The following is a 20,162-nucleotide window of genomic DNA, read 5'->3' on the forward strand; positions in this document are numbered from 1 at the left end:
TTCTATCTCTACTGTTTTCACTCTTGGGCTATTAAAACCAGCAAAATAGCCTAAATAAGCTTTGGCTTCAAATTTTGATGTTTTACTTTTATAGAAGCCATTGGGCCTTTCCAGTTCCAAGTCTTTGGGCTTTTCTCAAGAGCCAGCCAGCAACCTATTCTCTTGTAACACACAGAAACTTTTAACGATTCAGCCTACTTTCCACTTCTCTTGGTACCTGTAACCACCTAAAGTTTGTAAGACAATGAACTACATTTCTAAATATCTCGGGGGTTCTTCTGTCTTCTCAACCAAAACAAAACAAAACACACAAAAATCACACCACCTAAATGCAGAGTGGGGCAAGTAACTCAACTTTTCACTCTCGTCTTGAAGGCAACATTATAGGCCATCTTCAGATTAAAGGTCATAATCTAACCACAACAGGGAATAAAATAATGGGAAGTTGAAACATTTACCAACTTTTATGCACTGCTATGTAGTTTTCCCTTTTAAGATGGTAAATTCATTTGACTAAGGCTTCTTTAGTCTACTTTCACTATCGCAAGAATCAAGTTTACCACACTATTTCCCTATGCTCTGTTTTGTGTTACTGACAACTTCACACATTTTTATTCCCAAAAGGTAGTATCACAGACACAAACGGTGCAGAAGGAAAACAAAGTTTCCTTTTAACTTTTGTTAGCATTCTGCATTTCTGGAGCCTCTAGACCATTCTAGAAAGCCTCTGTCTCACACAAAGGCATGTAACGTCTAGACGGTTGCTTGCTACTTACTTTAAAACATGAAGCTCGATACAGTAGTTGCACAACATGACCAATACTTGTTTTAGATGCCTGAGGAAATCTTGGTTCTAGTCTTTGAACAACAAAAAGTACCAGTACTTTCCTTGAGAGAGCAGAACCATCTTCTAATGCGAGCAACACCAGCTTCAAGGCCTCTTCTTGCATAGCTAGAAGTAAGGAACATGAATTCATGCTAAGTGAGAAAACTCGCATATCATGTCTGTCAGACTTATCAGGGTATTAGTTCATGGCAGTCTCCATTATCCACAGTCTGTATTTCATTAGTACAAAAAGAAGACATCCCACATACAAAAATACAGTTTACTTAATAAGTAATCAAACAAAATATAATTTCTACTGACCAACCATTTGGAACACAAGTCAACAGAACTTAAAATGTATTTTCTGTTGGTATTTAATAATCAACTAGATAATGATAATGTTACAGCGCAAAGAAAAAATCCTCATTTACAAAATACACGGAAATACTCTGACATATTAAACAAAAGGTAAAGGAAATATAGGAGTCTCATGATAAACGGTAATTTTTATTTAATGCATGAGACTGTTAACTTTGCCTGTCAAAACAATTTTGTATATAATTTTAAAGTGATATTAACCTCTGGATGCAATATCTAAAGAAGGCATTGAGTTGTTTTCCAGCCAGGGATGAACATAGTATAATCTGAATCTAATCATGAGGGAACATCAGACAAACTCAAATTAAGGAATTTTTAATAAAATAACTGCCTGTATTCTTCAAGAATACCGACATCAGGGGCACCCGGGTGGCTCAGTTGGTTAAGCATCTGACGGGCTCAGGGCATGATCTCATGGCTCAGGGGTTTGAGGCCCATGTCAAGCTCTGTGCTGACAGCACAGAGCATAGAGACTGCTTGGGATTCTGTGTCTCCTTCTCTCTCTGCCCCTCCCCCATGTATGTACGCTCTTTCCCTCTCTCAAAAATAAACATAAAAAAAGGAAAGAATACTAACATCAAAGAAAGGCTAAAGAATGGTTCCAGATTAAAGACTAAAAAGAGATGACAAATACAGTAAGTGATAACATTCTGAAAGAAAATAAATTCCATTAAAGACATTTTTGGAATAATTGAAAAAACTGGAATGTGAACTACATTGTAGTATGGTATGTAACTTAAATTCTCTAAATTTGATGAAGGTACTGTTACTGTTTAAGATGGTATCCTTGTTTTTAGGAAATACATTGAAATATTAAGGGATAAAGGGGCACTGAAATATATAAGCTTTTCTCAAATGGCTCAGAAAAGAGTAAAAGAGCAAGTAATATAATAAATGTAACAGTAATAAAAATTAATGAATATGGATAAGGAGTATACAGGAATTCTCTGCACTATTCTTGCAACTTTAAGGTAAATCTGAAATCATTTCAAAATTAAAAATTAAAAATGCATTGGTTCTCAACTAAAACAGTGGGACTTCAGAGCTGAGAGATCATCTAGAATCTGGATTAAAATTGAAACCCCTCCTTTTCCAAGTGAGGCACTGGTGTCAAGGTTCACAACTAGTTAGCAGCAAAACTGTACCTTTTTTTAAAAATTTGAGGCAAAGTTTATGTAATAGAAAATTAACCATTAAAAAAAAAATTTTGTGTGTTTATTGATTTAGAGAGTGAGAGAGACAGAGAATGAGTGGGGGACGGGCAAAGAGAGAGGGAGACACAGAATCTGAAGAAGGCTCCAGGTTCTGAGCTGTCTGCACAGACACCAATGTGGGGCTCAAACTCAAAAACCACAAAAGCATGACCTGAGCCAAAGTCAGATGCTTAATCGACAGCCATCCAGGTGTCCCCTCATGTGTTTTTTAAAGGCCATCTGCATATCTTCTTTGGAGAAATGTCTATTCAAGCCCTTGATCCACTTTTTTTACATCGTGTTGTCTTTTTGTTGTTGCGTTGTAGAACAAAGGATACTTGATAACCTAGTCTAATGCTTCTTGGGTAAGGTAAATAAATATGAGGAAATATCCAAAGGCAGCCTTCTTAAATTACATACAAATGTTGATTTTTAAAATTATTTTTCAATTGAACTTTGTATTATGGAAAATTTTAAACATACACAACAGTAGAAACAACATGAACCCATAATATAGCTGTTGCCAGTTCTTACCCACTTTTCTAGTTTGTTTTGGCTGGAGTGTTTTGAAGTAAATCCCAGACATGGCATTTCACCCTTAAATAATCCATTATATATTTCTAACATGTAAGGACTTCAAAATTTCTTCTTATACTTGGTCTCTTTGAGTAAGTATCCAAATAAGGTCCATACACTGCTTTTGGTTAATATGCCTTTAGGCTTTAAAAATAAATGTACACTTGTTCCCCACCACCCTCCACCCTTCAATTCAAGAGAAAATTCAGTTATTTTTTGAAGAAACAATCATTTTTCTAAACAATTCCCCATATTCTTGATTTAGCTAATTTTGTAGTGTTTCTAAATATATTCATTTATCTTCCTTATTTCCTGTAAACTACAGGCTTGATTAGATTCAGAATGAGTTTTTGTTCTTTGAGGTTTTGTTTTTTTCTGCCAAGCATACTTGTTATTCCAGACATTACACCAGAAGATACTTAAGACCTAGTTGTCTCACTTTTAGTAATGGTAAGGTTGATCAGTGGGTTCAAGCTCATCCATCTATTGTAAATTTCCCCAGCAATCTTTCATCTATTGGTTTAACACCTACTAATAATTCTTGCCTAGACCCATTAATTCACTTGAGGTTGTAAATGTGTGATTTTTCTAATTCTGATGATTTTTTATTAATTTATTAGCTGGAATTCTGCCAAAAGAGAAATCTATACTCAACACGCTAAGAAACTGTCGTTGAGAACAGTTTGTGAAGGAGAGGCAGAAAAAACATGCTTGACTTATTTTATCCTTTTCTAATTTCTAGAATAATGTGTTGGCATTATTTAGCAAGTGACAAAGATAACTAATTTTTCCTGTACTATCTTTACAAAATCATGGATTTTTATATTTTATGTTTCAGTCTATTGTAGTCATTATTCATTTTGATGTTCCAACTGTGCCACTCATGTCCAGTGGGAGCCCCTTCAAATATACTATGACCTTTTGACAAGATGCCTATGATCTTTAATAGCTTTTTTGCTTTGTAACTCAAGAATTCCCACACTCAACTTGTACTTTTCTATCCTAGAACTGGAAATGGCATTTATCCAAAGACCCCTGCTTCTTTTTAGTGGGCAATGGTATTTATTAAGAGTCATAATCTGGTTGCTATGGTTATTCATTGCTTCTAAGCCTTTTCAGTGGGTAAATGTTTGTTGTTACAGATAGTGCTTTATAAGTATGCATTCTGTATATTTTGCTGTTTCTTTGGGATAGATTTGAAAAATGGAACTGTTAGGCCAAAGGGTAAGCACATAGGTGATTTTGCTAGATACTGTCGAATACCTCTTTAAAATGTGTACCACTTAGTATTCCTACCACTACCAGATGAAAGTATATACCTGTTTTCCCACAGCCCTGATAACAAAATTTATTGTCAAAAGTTTGAATTCTGCCAATCTGATACATGAGAAATGGTCAATATAATTTTAGTGTATATTTCTCTTGATATGAGAAATACTGAGTATATTTTATATGTTTGAGGGCCATTTACATTCCTTTTTCTCATGTATTTTCTGTTCATATCTTTTGCCAATTTCATTTGGGTGGCTGGTATCTTCTGAGTTTTCAGCAGTACCTTATATATAAGTTATATTAGTCTTTTATATGTGATAAAATACATTTTCCTAAGTTTCTCATTTATTTTACTTTGCTAATGTTTCTGTGGTGTAATTTAAAAAATATACAGCCAAGTATCAGTCTTTTCTGTTACTGCCTCTGGCTTTGGAGTAAAAAAATATGTTTCTTATACTAAGTTATAAAGAAATTCATTCATATTTTTTATTTGTTGTATGATGCATTTGTTAATAACAAGTATTTATGACCTACTTGGAATTTAAGTAGATGTGGTATATAAGAAATATATCCAATTTAATCCTTTTCCAGATGTCTATTCAGTTACCTCAATACCACTTATTTAAAAAGTTTCTTTCATGGGGCTCCTAGATGGCTCAGTCGGCTAAGTATCTGACTCTTGATTTTGGCTCAGGTCATGATCTCATGGTTCCTGAGATTGAGCCTCTCATCGGGCTTAGGGAGAAGCATGGAGCCAGTTTGCGATTCTCTCTCTTCTCATTCTCTGTCCCTCCCCCACTTGCGTGCTCTTTCTCTCTCAAAATAAATAAACATTAAAAAAAAAATGATTGTAAGTGTGTATGTATGCATATGTATATGTGTGTGTATATACATATATATAAATAACTTTATTTTTCTTTTACTTACTACTTATAAAATCTTAGGCCTCTCTAACTCAGTTTTTAATTTGTTAAATTGAATCTGTGTCATTTCTTTTGAAGGCTACGAAAGATTAAATGAGAAATGTATTCTAAAATACTATAGCACTAATACATAGATTATGATTACAAAAACTGGTTTATCTTTAATTATGTCAAGATTTGTACGTATAAGTGAAGTTAGGTTGAGGGGACTCTCAACCAATTCTCTAGAAATTGGAATCCTCTAACCTTGACAGCCAGTAAGACAGACAAGATAGTGATCTATCCTACCTGGCCCTAGAAACTGGCATCCTCGAGCCCTGACAGCAGCCCATAGGTTGGCAGACAGTTGCTGGGGATTCTGGTGCTGTAATATTAGTTCTGTTACAGTTCTTTCTCCAAGCGAACGGGCTGCTCGCATGGCTCTTACACGACCTTCTTCCTCCACCAGCTGACAGTTTACGAGTGTCACCAGTTTCCTTTGCATTGGACGGCTCAGTGCACTCTGGTTCAAACTAGCTACACCTTTAAGAGAAAGAAAACAAAGTAAAGTTTTTTCATTTAAAAAGACAAGTCAATTTTCATTATCTGTATTTAACTATGAAGCCATAATTTGTAATGAATCCTCTGTAAGATACTTGGTTTTAACATGAGTGTTCTATCTCTGTTTATTACTATTTTGTGGTAACAGGAGCCTAATTTTTAGTTAAAGTTTTATTTGGGTATCCTTTGGATTTATTTCGTCTGTTCTCCAACCAGTTAATTAATGAAAAGTTTAATGATATAAAAACAGAGAGGGAGACAAACCATAAGAGACTCTTAAATACAGAGCATAATCTAAAAGTAATGACTAATAACAGCTCTAATTTTATCACATACACGATGTTTAGACTGTAACTTAATGGCAAGCTCTTAGATCATAATCCCGTTTCCTGACTCAAGGATATGCCCCAGCAATTCTTCCCTCTTTCCCACATCATTACTTCTTCCATTTCTATTTGATAGTTTCCATCAGCATTCCATAAAAACAAGCATGCTAAAGATAAATAAATCTTATTTTTTTTTTTTTTAAAGTAGGTTCCACACCCAGCACGGAGCCCAACACTGGGTTCAAACTCACAATTCTGAGATCATGACCTGAGCAGAGATTAAGAGTCGGATGCATAATCAACTGAGCCACCCAGATGCCCCATAAATCTTTTTATTCATTCCTCTTTGCCTACCAGCTCTGTCCATTTCTTTCTTCTCTTTTGTAGCAAATTCTCTAGAGTTGTCTGTATTCATGATTTCCAAATTCCTTGCTTCACAATCTTTAAAGCCTACTTCAATTAAGTTGTTGCCACTGTCACTTCATCAAAACTGCTCTTCTCATGACAGCAATTACCTCCACTTTGCTAAATCAATGATCAACATTCCGTCCTTACCTTACTTGACATTTCACTAGCCCTCAACACAGATGACCACTCCTAATTCCTTTAAACATATTCTTTACTTGGCTTCCAGAACACTCCATTCTCTTGCTTTTCTTCCTTCCTTTTTTTGTTTCCCCAGTCTTTTCTTTTTTGATTTTATCTTTTCTTCCTGACTTCTTAATGTTAAAAGGCCTCAGGATCCAGTTTTTGTTTTCTTTTCTATCTGCATTCACTACTTAGAAGATCTCAGGCAATCTTATTAATTTCTTTAAATACTATCCATATGTTAATAACTCCCAAAGGTACAACTTTTATACCCCTCCTTAACATACATCCACTGGTTATTCAATAGCATCCAAATGAAGATTTGACACCTCAAACATAACACGACTAAAATTTAATTCCTGATCTTCTCATCTAAACCTGATCTACCTACAGTTTTCCTTGTCTAAGTTGATGGCAACCTCTCTTTCCAGGTGCTCAGACCCCAAAACCCAAGAGTCATCTTTGATTCTGCTCTTTCTCTCATACCCTATGTCCAATAACTTAGGAAATCCTCTTGACTCAATCTTCAAAATATATTCAGGCCATCCACTCACTACCTCCACTGCTACTAACCTTGTTCTATTAGCTTATTAACCAATACTCTGCTCCTAACCTTGGCTTCTACACTGAATTCTCAACAGAGCAGCTAGACAAATCCTTTAAACATTGGTTAGATTGTGTCACTCCTCTGCTTAAAACCCTACAGAGACTACCCAATTTTACTAAGAATAAAAGCTCAAGTCTTTAAAATGGCTTGCAGGTCTGTACATTATCTGGCCTCACCATTTCTTTTCATCTGTCTCATACTATTCTTCCCCTCACTCACACTGCTCCAGGCATACTCTCCTATTATTGTTCTTTGAAGACGCTAGGCATGTCTAGAGGACTTTGCTATTGCCCTTGGGTGGAACAGTCTTTTCCCAGGAACCTACATGGCTAACTACCTCACCTCTTTCATCTCAAGTTTCAAAGCTACCTTTTTAATGAGGCCTACATTAACCACTTTATGTAAAATTGCAACGTGCCCTTGTCCCCTCACTCTGACATTTCTGATCCCTCTAGCTGTATTATTTCATTTCCATAACAATTATGAATTATAACATATAATCTTTTTATTCGCTTATTGTTTATTATGCTTTCTCCATTTTCTAAAATGTAAATGCTATGAGGGCAAGCATTTCGTTAATGTATGTCAAGTACCAAAATAGTGCCTGGCACTTAGTACAGGTTCGTTAGATATCTGTCCAATAAATGAATGAATGAATGAACAAGGTAGATAGGCTAAGTTTCTCAAGGAAGTGACTATGTTCAAAATATTGAACAGTACAAAGCACAGAGCAGGTATAAAATAAATGCTTCATTAATTCAACTATGATGTGCTGGTCAAGGGTATGCAGTGATGAATAAGACAGAATTGTATTTGTCATCACACTTAAAATAACTTATTGCACTTACATGCCTATCTCCCCCAACAGACTGAGGGTTCTGTGAAGGCAGGGACCCTAACCACCATAAGTGCCAAATAAAATTGAATTAATACATGAAATTGTCTTAGTAGGACTTACTAAAATTAATATTCTGCTACAAAACTATTAATGAATATAAATACTGTATAAATCTCAATATGTAGTGTGTCTGATGAATTCTTAAATTAAAAACAATACTAGCTATTTTCAGAAAATAATACAATGCTCTCCACCAGAAAGTTTTCCCAAGGATTCTCCAAACTCATTTTTTAAAACTCAGAATTATTTAATAGGGTATCAACATCAAGTCTTTCAAGGTAAAAATATTACCAAGTCCTGCTCACCAGTAAAACACTTTTTTTGTGTAAAGGGGAACTTACCTTTACCTCCACTTAGTGGTTTTAAGTAGAGTGCCAAATCCTCAACACATTTCTTTGCAACCTCATAGTGTTTGTTCTCACCTAGATTACTTAACTTTATTGACTGATGATCTGGTACCTAAAAACAAAGAACGGAAGAAATACATTTATCCAGCTCATGGAACTTTTATTTATATATCTGATAATAATCTTGGTGCGTATAAAATTATAACACAGAGATAATACATCAAAATAGTTTAAGTAAAATTGAAGACAAACACATAGCCAAACTGCTAAGAACCAAGGATATTATACTTAACAGCAGGGGCTAAATGTATTAATAAATGGAAAAAGAAGTAGTTAATATCATATCAATGTATGTTTTTAAAAATTTTTTTTAACATTTACTTATTTTTGAGAGACAGAGAGAGATAGAGCATGTGCAGGGGACAGGCAGAGAGAGAAGGAGACACAGAATCTGAAGCAGGCTCCAGGCTCTGAGCTGTCAGCACAGAGCCTGATGTGGGGCTCGAACTCAGGGACTGCGAGATCATGACCTCAGCCGAAGTCGGATGCCTAACCAACTGAGCCACCCAGGCGCCCCTATCAATGTATATATCTTAGGGTTGATAACTATGGTAGAATTTTGACAGATGTTAACATTAGGGGAAGCTGCAGAAAATTATATGGGTTCTCTGTATACTATTTTTTGGAAGTTTTTAAAAAAGTTTTTCAAAATAAAAAGTAGGAAGGAAAAAAACCACTTAGCACCTTCTCACTATATAATTTTCTTATTTTATTTATTGCTTATGGTCTGTCCCCTCTTGGTACAACAAGCACCACAAGACACAGTATTCTTTTCTTTTCTATGTAAACTCCACCACCAACTTGGGGCTTGAACTCACAACCCCAAGATCAACAGCTGCATGTTCTACCAACTGAGCCAGCCAGAAACCCCGCAAAACACAGTATACTTAACAAAATGTCAAAACTTGGGACGTAAACTGCAGCTCTGCCACTTCTATGAGTGACCCTGAGTAAATCATTTAAATGCTCCAAGTTATGGTTTCCCTATTTGAAAAATGGAGATGAAAAATCCCTGTTTTATAGTGCCACTATGGAAATTCAGTTTAATCTAACAATCATTTGTATTTATGGAGTGCTTAATATCCAAACATACTTGCAGGCACTAGGCATGTATTGGTGAGCAAAACAGACAAAATTTCTTGCCCTTGTACCTTACATTCTAGTGAAGAGAGGATGGAGCCAATAAATTCAAAAACATTAACAAATAAGTGGGTAATAATGATAGAAAGTGATAAGTAAGAATTACACAGCAAAGATAAGAGGGATTGGGAGTGCTGGAGAGGAATTGCAATTTTATTTTATTTTATTTTTTTTTTTTTTATTTAAAAAAATTTTTTTTTTCAACGTTTATTTATTTTTGGGACAGAGAGAAACAGAGCATGAACGGGGGAGGGGGCAGAGAGAGAGGGAGACACAGAATCGGAAACAGGCTCCAGGCTCTGAGCCATCAGCCCAGAGCCTGACGCGGGGCTCGAACTCACAGACCGCGAGATCGTGACCTGGCTGAAGTCGGACGCTTAACCGACTGCGCCACCCAGGCGCCCCGAGGAATTGCAATTTTAAAAGGGGTGGTAGGATAGGCTTCCTTAGGAATCATGACATTTGAATAAACACTTGAGAAAGATAATAAACATTCTAGACAAAGATAACAGTCACTACAAAAGCCCTCAGGTGGGAACATGTTTGGCATATTTAACAACTGGCTAGGAAGCAGTATGGCTTAAGCAGAAAGACTGAAGCCAGTAGTAACAGGTGGGGCTTTAACAGTAATAGAAATCACATTGTGTAGGCCTGCAGACCATTAAGGACCAATTGAGAGAACATTTATAAATGATAAAACATAGTAACTGACCAACATAGCAGACATAAAATGGTAGCCAGTATTATCACAAAAAGTCTCCAATATTGTATTGGATCTAAGACACCACTGTTTGCAAAAGGCACTGTGGAAAAAAATGCTGACAATTATGATATATTATTAATTACAGATGCATCTAGATTTCAGAGTGTCTAACTGGAATACGGACATTTAAGAGAAACATGCTTCAGGGCCACCTGGGTGGCTCAGTCAGTTGAACGTCTGACTTTGGCTCAGGTCATGATCTCATGGTTTGTGAGTCTCATGTTGGGCTCTGTGCTAACAGCTCAGACCCTAGAGCCTGCTTCAGAGTCTGTCTCTCTCTCTTTCTCTCTCTCTCTCTCAAAAATAAATAAACATTAAAAAAAATATATGCTTTAAAACAAACACTTCAAATATCAAGATACTAAAAGAATGGAGTATTTTTAAAAATTTATTGTTTATTTTTGAGAAAGAGAGACAGAAGGCATGCACAAGCTTGGGGAGAGGGTCAGAGGGAAGGAAGGAGGGGGGTGGGGGGGAAGGAAGGAAGGGGGGAGGGAGCAGGAGTGAGAGAGAGAGAGAGGGAGGGAGGGAGGGAGGGAGAAAGGGGGAGAGAGAGCAAGCTGGAGAGGGTCAGAGGGAGAGAATTCTAAGCAGACTCCACACTCAATGCACAGCCAGATGCAGGCTTGATCCCACAATCCTGGGATCATGACCTGAGCGGAAATCAAGAGTCAGATGTTCAACCGACTAGGCCACCCAGGCATCCCAAGAATGGAGTATTTTTAATTCACTGAATTTTCTAAGAAGTGATTAATCAGAAAAGTCCTTACTTTCTTGCTTTTATATACAGTGCATGATGTACAGAATTTCATCTTCTTCCTCACCTGTAAAATGGGGATAATAACTAAACAGCTAAGGTAAGAATTAATAATGATTTAGTAATATTTACTAAAATTTTTACTAAAATATTAGTAATATTTACTATCACACCTAACATAAAACAGGCCCTCATTTAATGGAAATTATTAAAAATCTAGGGTCTTGGTCTGATTCACTAAAATGATTATAAAAAGAAATATTTATTTTATAACACATGAACCGAAAAAACTATACAGAATTTGTTACAGATACTCTGGAAATTGGTTTTCTCTCTCTCTCTCTATACATATATATATCCCCAAATAGACCTTATTTTCTCGTTTGTAATATTATTCTAAAAGTCAAGTGAAGTTAAAAAGAAAATCCCAAAACCTCCATTTGAGGATCCTAGTGGGTTGATATTTGGCCAAAGTTTTGATTACATTTCTTTTTGTACGCAATAATAAATAAAAGCTTATATGTGATTATTTAAAAATCTTCCTTGGGGCGCCTGGGTGGCTCAGTCTGTTAAGCGTCCAGCTCTTGATTTTGGCTCAGGGAACAATCTCACAGTTTTGTGAGTTCAAGCCTCATGTGAGGCACTGCACTTACCATGAGGAGCCTGCTTCGGATTCTCCCTCTCTCTCTGTCCCTCCCCTTGCTTGTGTTCTGTCATCTCTCAAATAAATAAACTTAAAAATAATGTTATCCACCAAAATCACTTATTTTTGAAAAATATTTATTTTTGAGAGAGCGCAAGTGGTGGAGGGGCAGAAGATATGAAGCAGGCTCATGTTGACAGGTTGGTAGCAGTGAGCCCAATGTGGGGCTCAAACTCACAAACTGCAAGATCACAACCTGAGCTGAAGTCAGACGCTCAACTGACTGAGCCACCCAGGGGCCCCACAACCAAAATCACTTATAAACATAAATTTTGACCACAGCATTGAACACAATGAAATATAGAATTATAATAAAATTTATGGTTTTGCCTAAGGATTTATGACATTATCTAAAAAAAAATCTTTTGCAGAATACAATCATGGTGTCAGGTACGATGAATATTTTTTATGTCTCAAGTATCACTAGACACACGTTGTACCCCTTAATGGACAAACTTCTATAATTATTGCATATACCAAATTAGTAAAATCTTATTTATTTATTTATTTATTTAGAGAGAAAGAGAGAGTGCGAGAGAGAGTGAGCAGGGGAGGGGCAGAAAGAGACAGAGGAGAGAGAGAATCCCAAGCAGGCTTTGTTCTGTCACCACAGAGCCCAACGCGGGGCTAGAACTCACAAACTGTGAGATCATGACTAGAGCTAAAAATCAAGAGTCGGGCACTCAACCAACATAGCCACCCAGGTGCCCCCCAAATGAGTAAAATCTTGAAAGCTTACCTGGGCTCCAACTAACTGGAGAAGTGCGAAGTTGACAGGAAGCACATCAATGTCTGTGTTGATGGCAGTCTGGTCAAAAGGACAAGCTTTTCGGTGAAGTTTATTCAAGCAGGTCTTGCAGACAGTGTGTGAACAACCTAAACTGATGGGTTTGTGCACATTCTCATCAAATTCATTATAGCAGATTGGACAGGACAGAAATTCTGTCCATTGAGCTGCCTGCACAGGCATTGTGGAAGCTGGATGCTCGGGTTAGCAGTCTAGCAGATCATTATTTTGCTGTGTAGTGTTTTGTGAGCTGGAAATGGACAAAAGTAAGAATTAACCACATATTCATCATTCACCTTGAAAGAGTTAACTGCTTTAGTCAACCATCACAACTTCAAAACCTAAAACATTCTGAATAATTATATGCTTTGGATGTCTTTAAGTCTATTTGCTGAATTTGTTAAATTTCTGAAATTTGGTCCAGAAACAATATCTGGATAGTGTCCTTTTCAACTAAACATATTTATATTGGTTGCTCATATAACAGTTGAGTATCAAAGCTTTCATGTATTTTTCTTAATGATCACATCAAATTAGTAGATTAACTTTCCACGTTTCATTTTTACAAACACAAATTACTTTGGGTTGCTTGAGTGTTTTGGACAGCTACTGCTCCAAAACATATTAAGAAATGGCTTAAGATATTGGACTTTGAAAACTACTGATCCAAAGAATACTGTAGTGAGTCAAGTGTGAAAAAACAGCCACCTGAATGACCAAGTCAGTCAAGGATATGTTCAACTTGGCAGCTTCACAAAAGAGGAAATCTCTGTGGTCAAGATTTGACTAACAGGCTAACAGAAGTAATGAAAATCAAAGTATGTGAGATATGATGATAGAGCAATCTGTCCAAAAATGGGAAAAAAAAAAAAAAAGAAAACAAAAAAACAAAGATTCTGACCTTAAAATACAGTGCCAAAGTTAAGGTGGGGGGGGGGATGTCTTACAAATCTAGAATGTGGCTCCCCACAATACTTTTCACAAAACACACCATTTAGTAAGACACATATATACAACCCAAAACTGTCAGGTCCAATGACCAAATATAGAAAAATAAATATTCTCATCTAATAATTCTAAGCATAAAAAAAGCAAAATATAATTTTTTATTTTTACATACGATTAAAAGGCACATGTAAAAAAAAGATTAAATTTTTATTTTTCCTAAGATTAAAATGCTTATCCCATAATTTTTAATAAGATAAAATATCTGGTGCCAAAACTATACTGTACTCTAATTTAAAATCTTTAGGTACCTAACAAACATTCTGTGTTTCACAAATTTTTCATATCTTCCAATTCAAAAGTTACATAAGTCTGACAAAGGCACTCTGGTGAACAAGAAATCCAGGTATTTAGGGCAATTAAATATCTAATACTTTATTTCATAAGAATGTTTACCAACCCAGATATCTTAGTTCCACAGAAATTAGATGTGTAAGCCTACAGTCAGATCAAGACAGAAAAGTATGTAACTGGTTCTCCAATATCTCCACATCCAAATGAAGAATTCTGTTAGCCTTTATTGTGCTTTTATATTCACATAAACTAAGGTTTTAAAAAATATCTTGGTAAATGAATCACAGGGCTTGTTATATAAAAAGCACCCTGTACAAATTTCTCCTCAAACAGCTCTAATGCAAAGTATCTAGTATCTTTATTTTTAAACTAGTCAAATCTTGCAAGTTGTATTTATTTTGTAACTTTCACCCTTCCATTGCCACACCTATTAATGCCATCAATCTTAAAACCAGTTTGCTTTCAACTTTAGAGATGAGCACTAAACAGGTGAACATATCATTTCCTGAAACTATTAAATGTTCAGTTTTCTAGGCTGCAGAATTATATAAGGAAAAGGCTTCTGAGGAAGAATGCATCTTATCTTAAATCTACTACTGAGAGCCTTAATTTAGTTAATAACCTGAACCGATAAAATATTTATCAAAACAAGATCCTACATCTATTTTTTCATAACAGCCACCTGTTTGGAAATGCTAATTTTGTGGTATCATAGCCACTGCGTAATAGGAAACTAGCAGCAAATACTCTTTCCTTATTTAGTTTTCCAAGATCATCCTGAAATGCTTTACGTTAGTAAATTGGGGGTAGGGGGCACTTAAGTTTGAACTAAACATAACACTATCTTTCATATTTTCTTTCACCTGTTTTCAGTATTTCAAACTACTCAAGAATATACTTGATAGTTTTATGTCGTAACATCCTATATGCGCTTCTATGTCTATGAACACCAGATGCCACAGTAAAATTAATACTGAGAAGTTTAATTTCTAGTAAAAATTGAATACCTTTAAAAAAAAGAAAATTTCTGCCAAAATTAGTCAATAATCCCATCAAATTCTCCTGCTATGTGTCAGATTCTAACTTTCTGACGGGAAAAGAATTACTAAATTTTTCTTATGTAAGACATAAGGAAAGGCTTTTTTTTTTAAATGTTTTTCTTAAGTACTGTTATCAATAAATTCTAGATTCCTCAATTAAGATAGAGACAAAATTTTATCTAAAACACAGAAGCAGCTTATATAGTCCACTAAAATGTTTAATTGGTGATGACAGAACTTTCATTTATTTAAAAAAGGCACTTTGCAAACATTTACCTAGAAAGCATTTTTTATAACCAAAAATGATAATAGCCCATTGTCTTTAAAATTTATTTTAATTTTTTTATGTTTATTTATTTTTCAGAGAGAAAGAGAGAGCACAAGAAGGGGGTGGGGGTGGGGGGGCAGAGACAGACAGAATGTGAAGCAGGCTCCAGGCTCTGAGCTGTCAGTGCAGAGCCCAATGCGGGGCTCAAACCACAAGATCCTTTTTTTTTTTTTTTTTTTAATTTTTTTTTTCAACGTTTTTTATTTACTTTTGGGACAGAGAGAGACAGAGCATGAACGGGGGGAGGGGCAGAGAGAAAGGGAGACACAGAATCGGAAACAGGCTCCAAGCCATCAGCCCAGAGCCTGACGCGGGGCTCGAACTCACGGACCGCGAGATCGTGACCTGGCTGAAGTCGGACGCTTAACCGACTGCGCCACCCAGGCGCCCCATCAAACCACAAGATCTTGACCTGAGTTGAAATTGTACGCTCAACCAACTGAGCCATCCAGGTGCCCCTCTTTATCATTTATTTTAAACAGTATCTACATGAGCCATGGCAAGCTAAGAATACATACCAATGTGTAAAACTTCTAAATTTTTACTAATAATTCTATAGTAATTTACTTAATTCTATGTATGTCTAAATTGCTAATAACATTTAGTTAATAGTCATGTAAAGTATCCAACCTGAAGATACTCCCAAAACATCTCAAACTGAGATCAAATGGATTAAAAAGCCCACAACTAAAAAATGAAAAGCCCACAACTCTAGATACATAGAGACTATTTAAGAAAAACATTCTAATTAAATTACTTGTATTAACTAATTTCAGTGACTAGTTAGTAAATTTGAAGAAAGATGATAAATCATAGAAGAAACACTACATTAGAGGTAGACCTTAAACAGATTTTTCCTTAAGTAATTTTTCGAGCTCTAAGTTCCTTGTTATAAATACTAACTTGTAAAATAGGAAAAGTAATTAATAAACATCTCTCATATGATACAAATTGCACATTGCTCTATTAAGAGCAAACTGCATACCAGCTAAGTACTTTCATTTTTTGTTATTAGTCTACCATGATATTATGCAGTCAGTTCTGGACTATGTCTCCAGATTTTAAAATGCCAGAATAAAGTTTATGCTTCTTTCAGTATTGTATAATAAAAAGTATCTAGTATTTTACAATTCTCTTCATAAACACATGAACATTAGGGCTCAAGTCTGTTAATTAAGACATTCATTGTTTTCATTTCAGTTTACTCATATGAGGAGTTTAAGCTACTGAAATGAAAAGTACCGAAGAGTACTTCTCAATTCAGAAACCTTACAAATAATTAGTTTTGGACTTCAAAAATTATATTTAAAGCATTTTAGGTACAATTGAGACCTTAACCTATAAAACAAGCAAACAAAGCCAATGGAAATAATGTGCACGCTCTAAAACTCAGCATTCAAACATACTAAAAGCACTAGAGAAAAAGGAACTGAGGTACAATTTCCTCTTAAATCCACTATGAGGTTGAACTCAGTTTGTTAATCAGTATGAGATTTAACTTTCTGTGTCTTCTAATAGAACACTAATGGGATAATTTTCTATTTTAATTAATATAACCAATAAAGTTTTGCATTAGCAATGACAAGACAAACAATATTTATTTTTGAGACAGAACTTACTCACTTCTGCCTATCAAATAATGGCCACTGGATAACTTTACCCTTCAGATTACCAAAGTCCTTATTAGCCTTTTTGATTATTCTGATTGCAAGATGATATTCTGTCAGGAAATTTTTGGTTTTCATGTGTCTACTTTGATTCAGATAATTTATTTCTCAGAAGAGCAGTGATGCTTTAAACAGTGCTAACAGAAACACAATGTGAGCTGCAAGTAATTTAAAGTTTACTAGTTGTCATATTAAAAAAGGAAAAAACACATGAAATCAATTTTAATAATATAATTTATCCCAATTTATCCAAAATATCATTTCAACATGTAATTAATGTAAAAAATTACTAAGATAGTTTAAATTCTTTTTTTTTTTTTTTTACTAAGTCTTTGAAATGTGGTGCATAGTTTATTTTACATTTACACCACATCTCAATTCACACTAGCCACCTTGCAAGTGCTCAACTGTCACATGTGGCTATTGGCTTGTACTGGACGATGCAACTCTAGAGTACTTAAAATTATAAAATAATACTCAAAACTAACTTTTATTCAGAATTTGAGGTGAAAGTCACAACTACACTTAAGAACTTTTCATAAAACTAGAAAACCCAAGGAACATAATGATGTGCCTTACAACGTTTATGAGGCAGGATGCAAAACATTACTCTTAATTTTCAGCTAGCTTTATTTTACCACATGCTTCCTTTTTCCATAACTAGAAAGTGAAACTTCAACACAGTCCAACCAAAACAATAAGTGCTTACTATAATAAAGTCTTGCTATAAGTTTATCATTCTTAGACACTGCATACAATGTTGTTGAAGTTCTATTTCTGAATATAAAATTTTGTGTTAAAAAAAAAATGCTTCCCCCCCAAAAGAATTTTTGTTAGCTTTTTCAAACTGGAAGATACAGCAAACTGCAAAAGCAGAAAGTGAAATAATGAAACCATATGAACAAAGGACATAAGTCTTATATGTCGGGTCAACACAACAGTAATAACAGATCAGGAGGAACTCAAAGGATCCACTAATGAACAGGACTGTAATTAAATCTTCAAAGAATAGGAGGCAATTTGAATTTTAACATCTGCTTTTTCTAACATGTTTGGAATATACATTTAACATATTTTGTCCTAGCAATTTTCCAAACTCTAAAATTTGGGAAACATCAATCTCCAAATTAACAAAAATAGCAACATTTAAAAATGGTCTTTGACAGGATTTATGGCCTCTATTTCTTAAAAAATCAAATGTGGAAGTAAACAACACAAGAAAGAGATGCTAGAAAAGTGGTGTAGCTTTTTAGATAGATTAAAAAAAAAGATAATAATGGCCGAATCCATGAACTTTTCTTAACGTTTGAAGAAGCCTTAACTAAATTTGCAAATTTAACGAGAAAAAAGCTGCACAGACTAACTAAAACATTCGTTTCTTTGCTTTTGGGTGACATTATATCAGTGCAGCGTAGCAACATCAGCAATCAGGTTAATCAAAAGTTCCTATTGGAACTTAATAGTTTGACTAATGCAGAAATGGAAAAGAGACTACTTAAACACTTTATTTGGAATAAAAAGTCATTCTAATCACAGCGGTTTGGGGGAGAGTAGGAATTAAAAAGAAGGGACCCAGGTAAGGGGAGAGTAGGAACTAAAAGAACGGAACCAGGGGGTTATTTAAAAAATAAAACGGGCTGGGAATCACAAGATTAGATCTACTTCATGTCAGTGATTACTTGAGACTATTTTGGTGTCAAGGTTCTACATGCCAGTATCTTACACTCCTCTGTGATGAGAAGGATGGAAATGACAGCTACTCTCATCTTCTCCCTTCCTGAAAGCTAAGAGCAGAGAAAAGTAGAGCTGCTTCTGAGAAACAAAGATGCTTTCTACCATTCTTCTAAGATGGTGGAAGAGTCTCCTTAAGAGGCTTCCCCAAGAAGGAAAAATGAAACAGGGAAAGAAGAAAGCCATAGCAAAATTCTCTGGCCATATTTCATGCCATAGGACCGTCACAGCCACTGTGCAACCACTCTGGTCCGGCTATCTCCCTCCCAGGAGGTTAAGCTCTCTCAGGGCATTGTTTGGCCGTGGTCCCTATTTACCACTCAGATCGCCTCCACCATCCCTGCGCTGAGATCTCAGGAAGCCCCAAGACAGAAAGCCGAAAAGCTAGGAGAGGACTTGGTTTCGAGGTCCTCCTCCAAAACCCCTCTTGCTAAGTGGTGTAGAAAAGGGAGAGAGAACCCTGGCCTTTGCTTGGGTGGGTTCCTTAGGGGTCAGTGGGTTCCCCTCGGCCGGTGTCGAAGGGAGGTGGCCATTTGCGCCGGGCGCTCGGTATTGAAAAAGCCCTCCCAGGGAAAGGGGCCTCCGCAGGCCCCGGACTCCGGGCCCGGTCCGAGTGTCAGGTGCGGCCCTCAGTTCCCAACCCTCGGGGCACCGACGACGACAGCACACAGGCCCCGGGCTGCGACCGGTCTCCCGCCCGACCGCCGGGGACTTAGGGACCCAAGCTAGGGCCCGAGCCGCATCGTGCCCGCCCCCGCCCTACCTGTGGGGGCCCGGGCGGGGTCGCTAAGGGCCGCTCCCGGGAGCCCCGCGACGGCGCGGCTTGGCGACGGAGGCGCCTCGTCTCGCCGGGGCAGAGCTCGGCGGCGGTTTCACGACCTCAAACTCCATCGGGAGCTACAGGGACAGCCCCGTTGGCGGCGGCGGAGGCCGCGACGGGGCCTCCTCCTCCTCCCTCCGCCTCCGCCTCCTCCTCCTCCTCCTCTCCAAGGAGGCGGTCCTGGAGGGATCCCGACCTAGATCTCGCGAGAAGATACTCCCCCTTTCACGCGAGATCACGCAGGACAGGGCGTTAGGGAGGTGGAAGGGAGGAGTAGTACCCCCCGCCACCTGGACTGCGCACCAGCTTCCCTCTGGCCGAGACGAACCACCCCCGTCACGTGACTAGGGAGCCCCGGAGCACTGTGGGAGGTGCCGTTAGGAGGCCTAGGCGAGCCGAAAGGGTTGATGGGAAACTCCCTGCACCTTCATCAGCGCCTTGAGCTAGCCTTTAACACTGCTGTGAGGCAGTGTCTGACTCCCCTCATGAAAAAAGTGGTCTCCATTGAGCATAATCTGATACATCTATATTATATGCACTCGACCATAATTATACACTGACTCATTCCCCCAATCCTTCCACATATTTGACAA

The 20,162-nt window shown here is 36.9% G+C and overlaps 1 protein-coding gene across 7 annotated transcripts in view; it reads right to left on the reverse strand.

The window, feature by feature from the left end:
* Positions 1 to 19,840, reverse strand: part of RC3H2 (ring finger and CCCH-type domains 2) — a 53,298-nt gene extending 33,458 nt beyond the window's left edge. For 3 of the 7 annotated variants that reach the window (XM_086683969.1, XM_086683966.1, XM_086683970.1), the window contains exons 1-5: positions 19,513 to 19,832; positions 12,637 to 12,934; positions 8,469 to 8,586; positions 5,457 to 5,690; positions 777 to 952 (exon numbers count right to left, since the gene is read on the reverse strand). In XM_086683969.1, the coding sequence (XP_086540095.1) occupies positions 777 to 952; positions 5,457 to 5,690; positions 8,469 to 8,586; positions 12,637 to 12,867 (759 nt within the window). In that variant the 5' untranslated portion in view covers positions 12,868 to 12,934; positions 19,513 to 19,832. Of the gene's footprint in view, positions 1 to 776; positions 953 to 5,456; positions 5,691 to 8,468; positions 8,587 to 11,207; positions 11,262 to 12,636; positions 12,935 to 19,512 lie in introns of all 7 variants that reach the window. The other 4 variants (XM_086683967.1, XM_086683968.1, XM_086683965.1 and 1 more) reach the window with 3 other exon arrangements.
* Between the last annotated feature and the right edge of the window lie 322 nt (positions 19,841 to 20,162).

Source organism: Puma concolor, chromosome D4, assembly GCF_028749965.1.
Source record: "Puma concolor isolate L17-30 chromosome D4, mPumCon1.1.hap2, whole genome shotgun sequence".
NCBI lineage: Eukaryota > Metazoa > Chordata > Mammalia > Carnivora > Felidae > Puma > Puma concolor.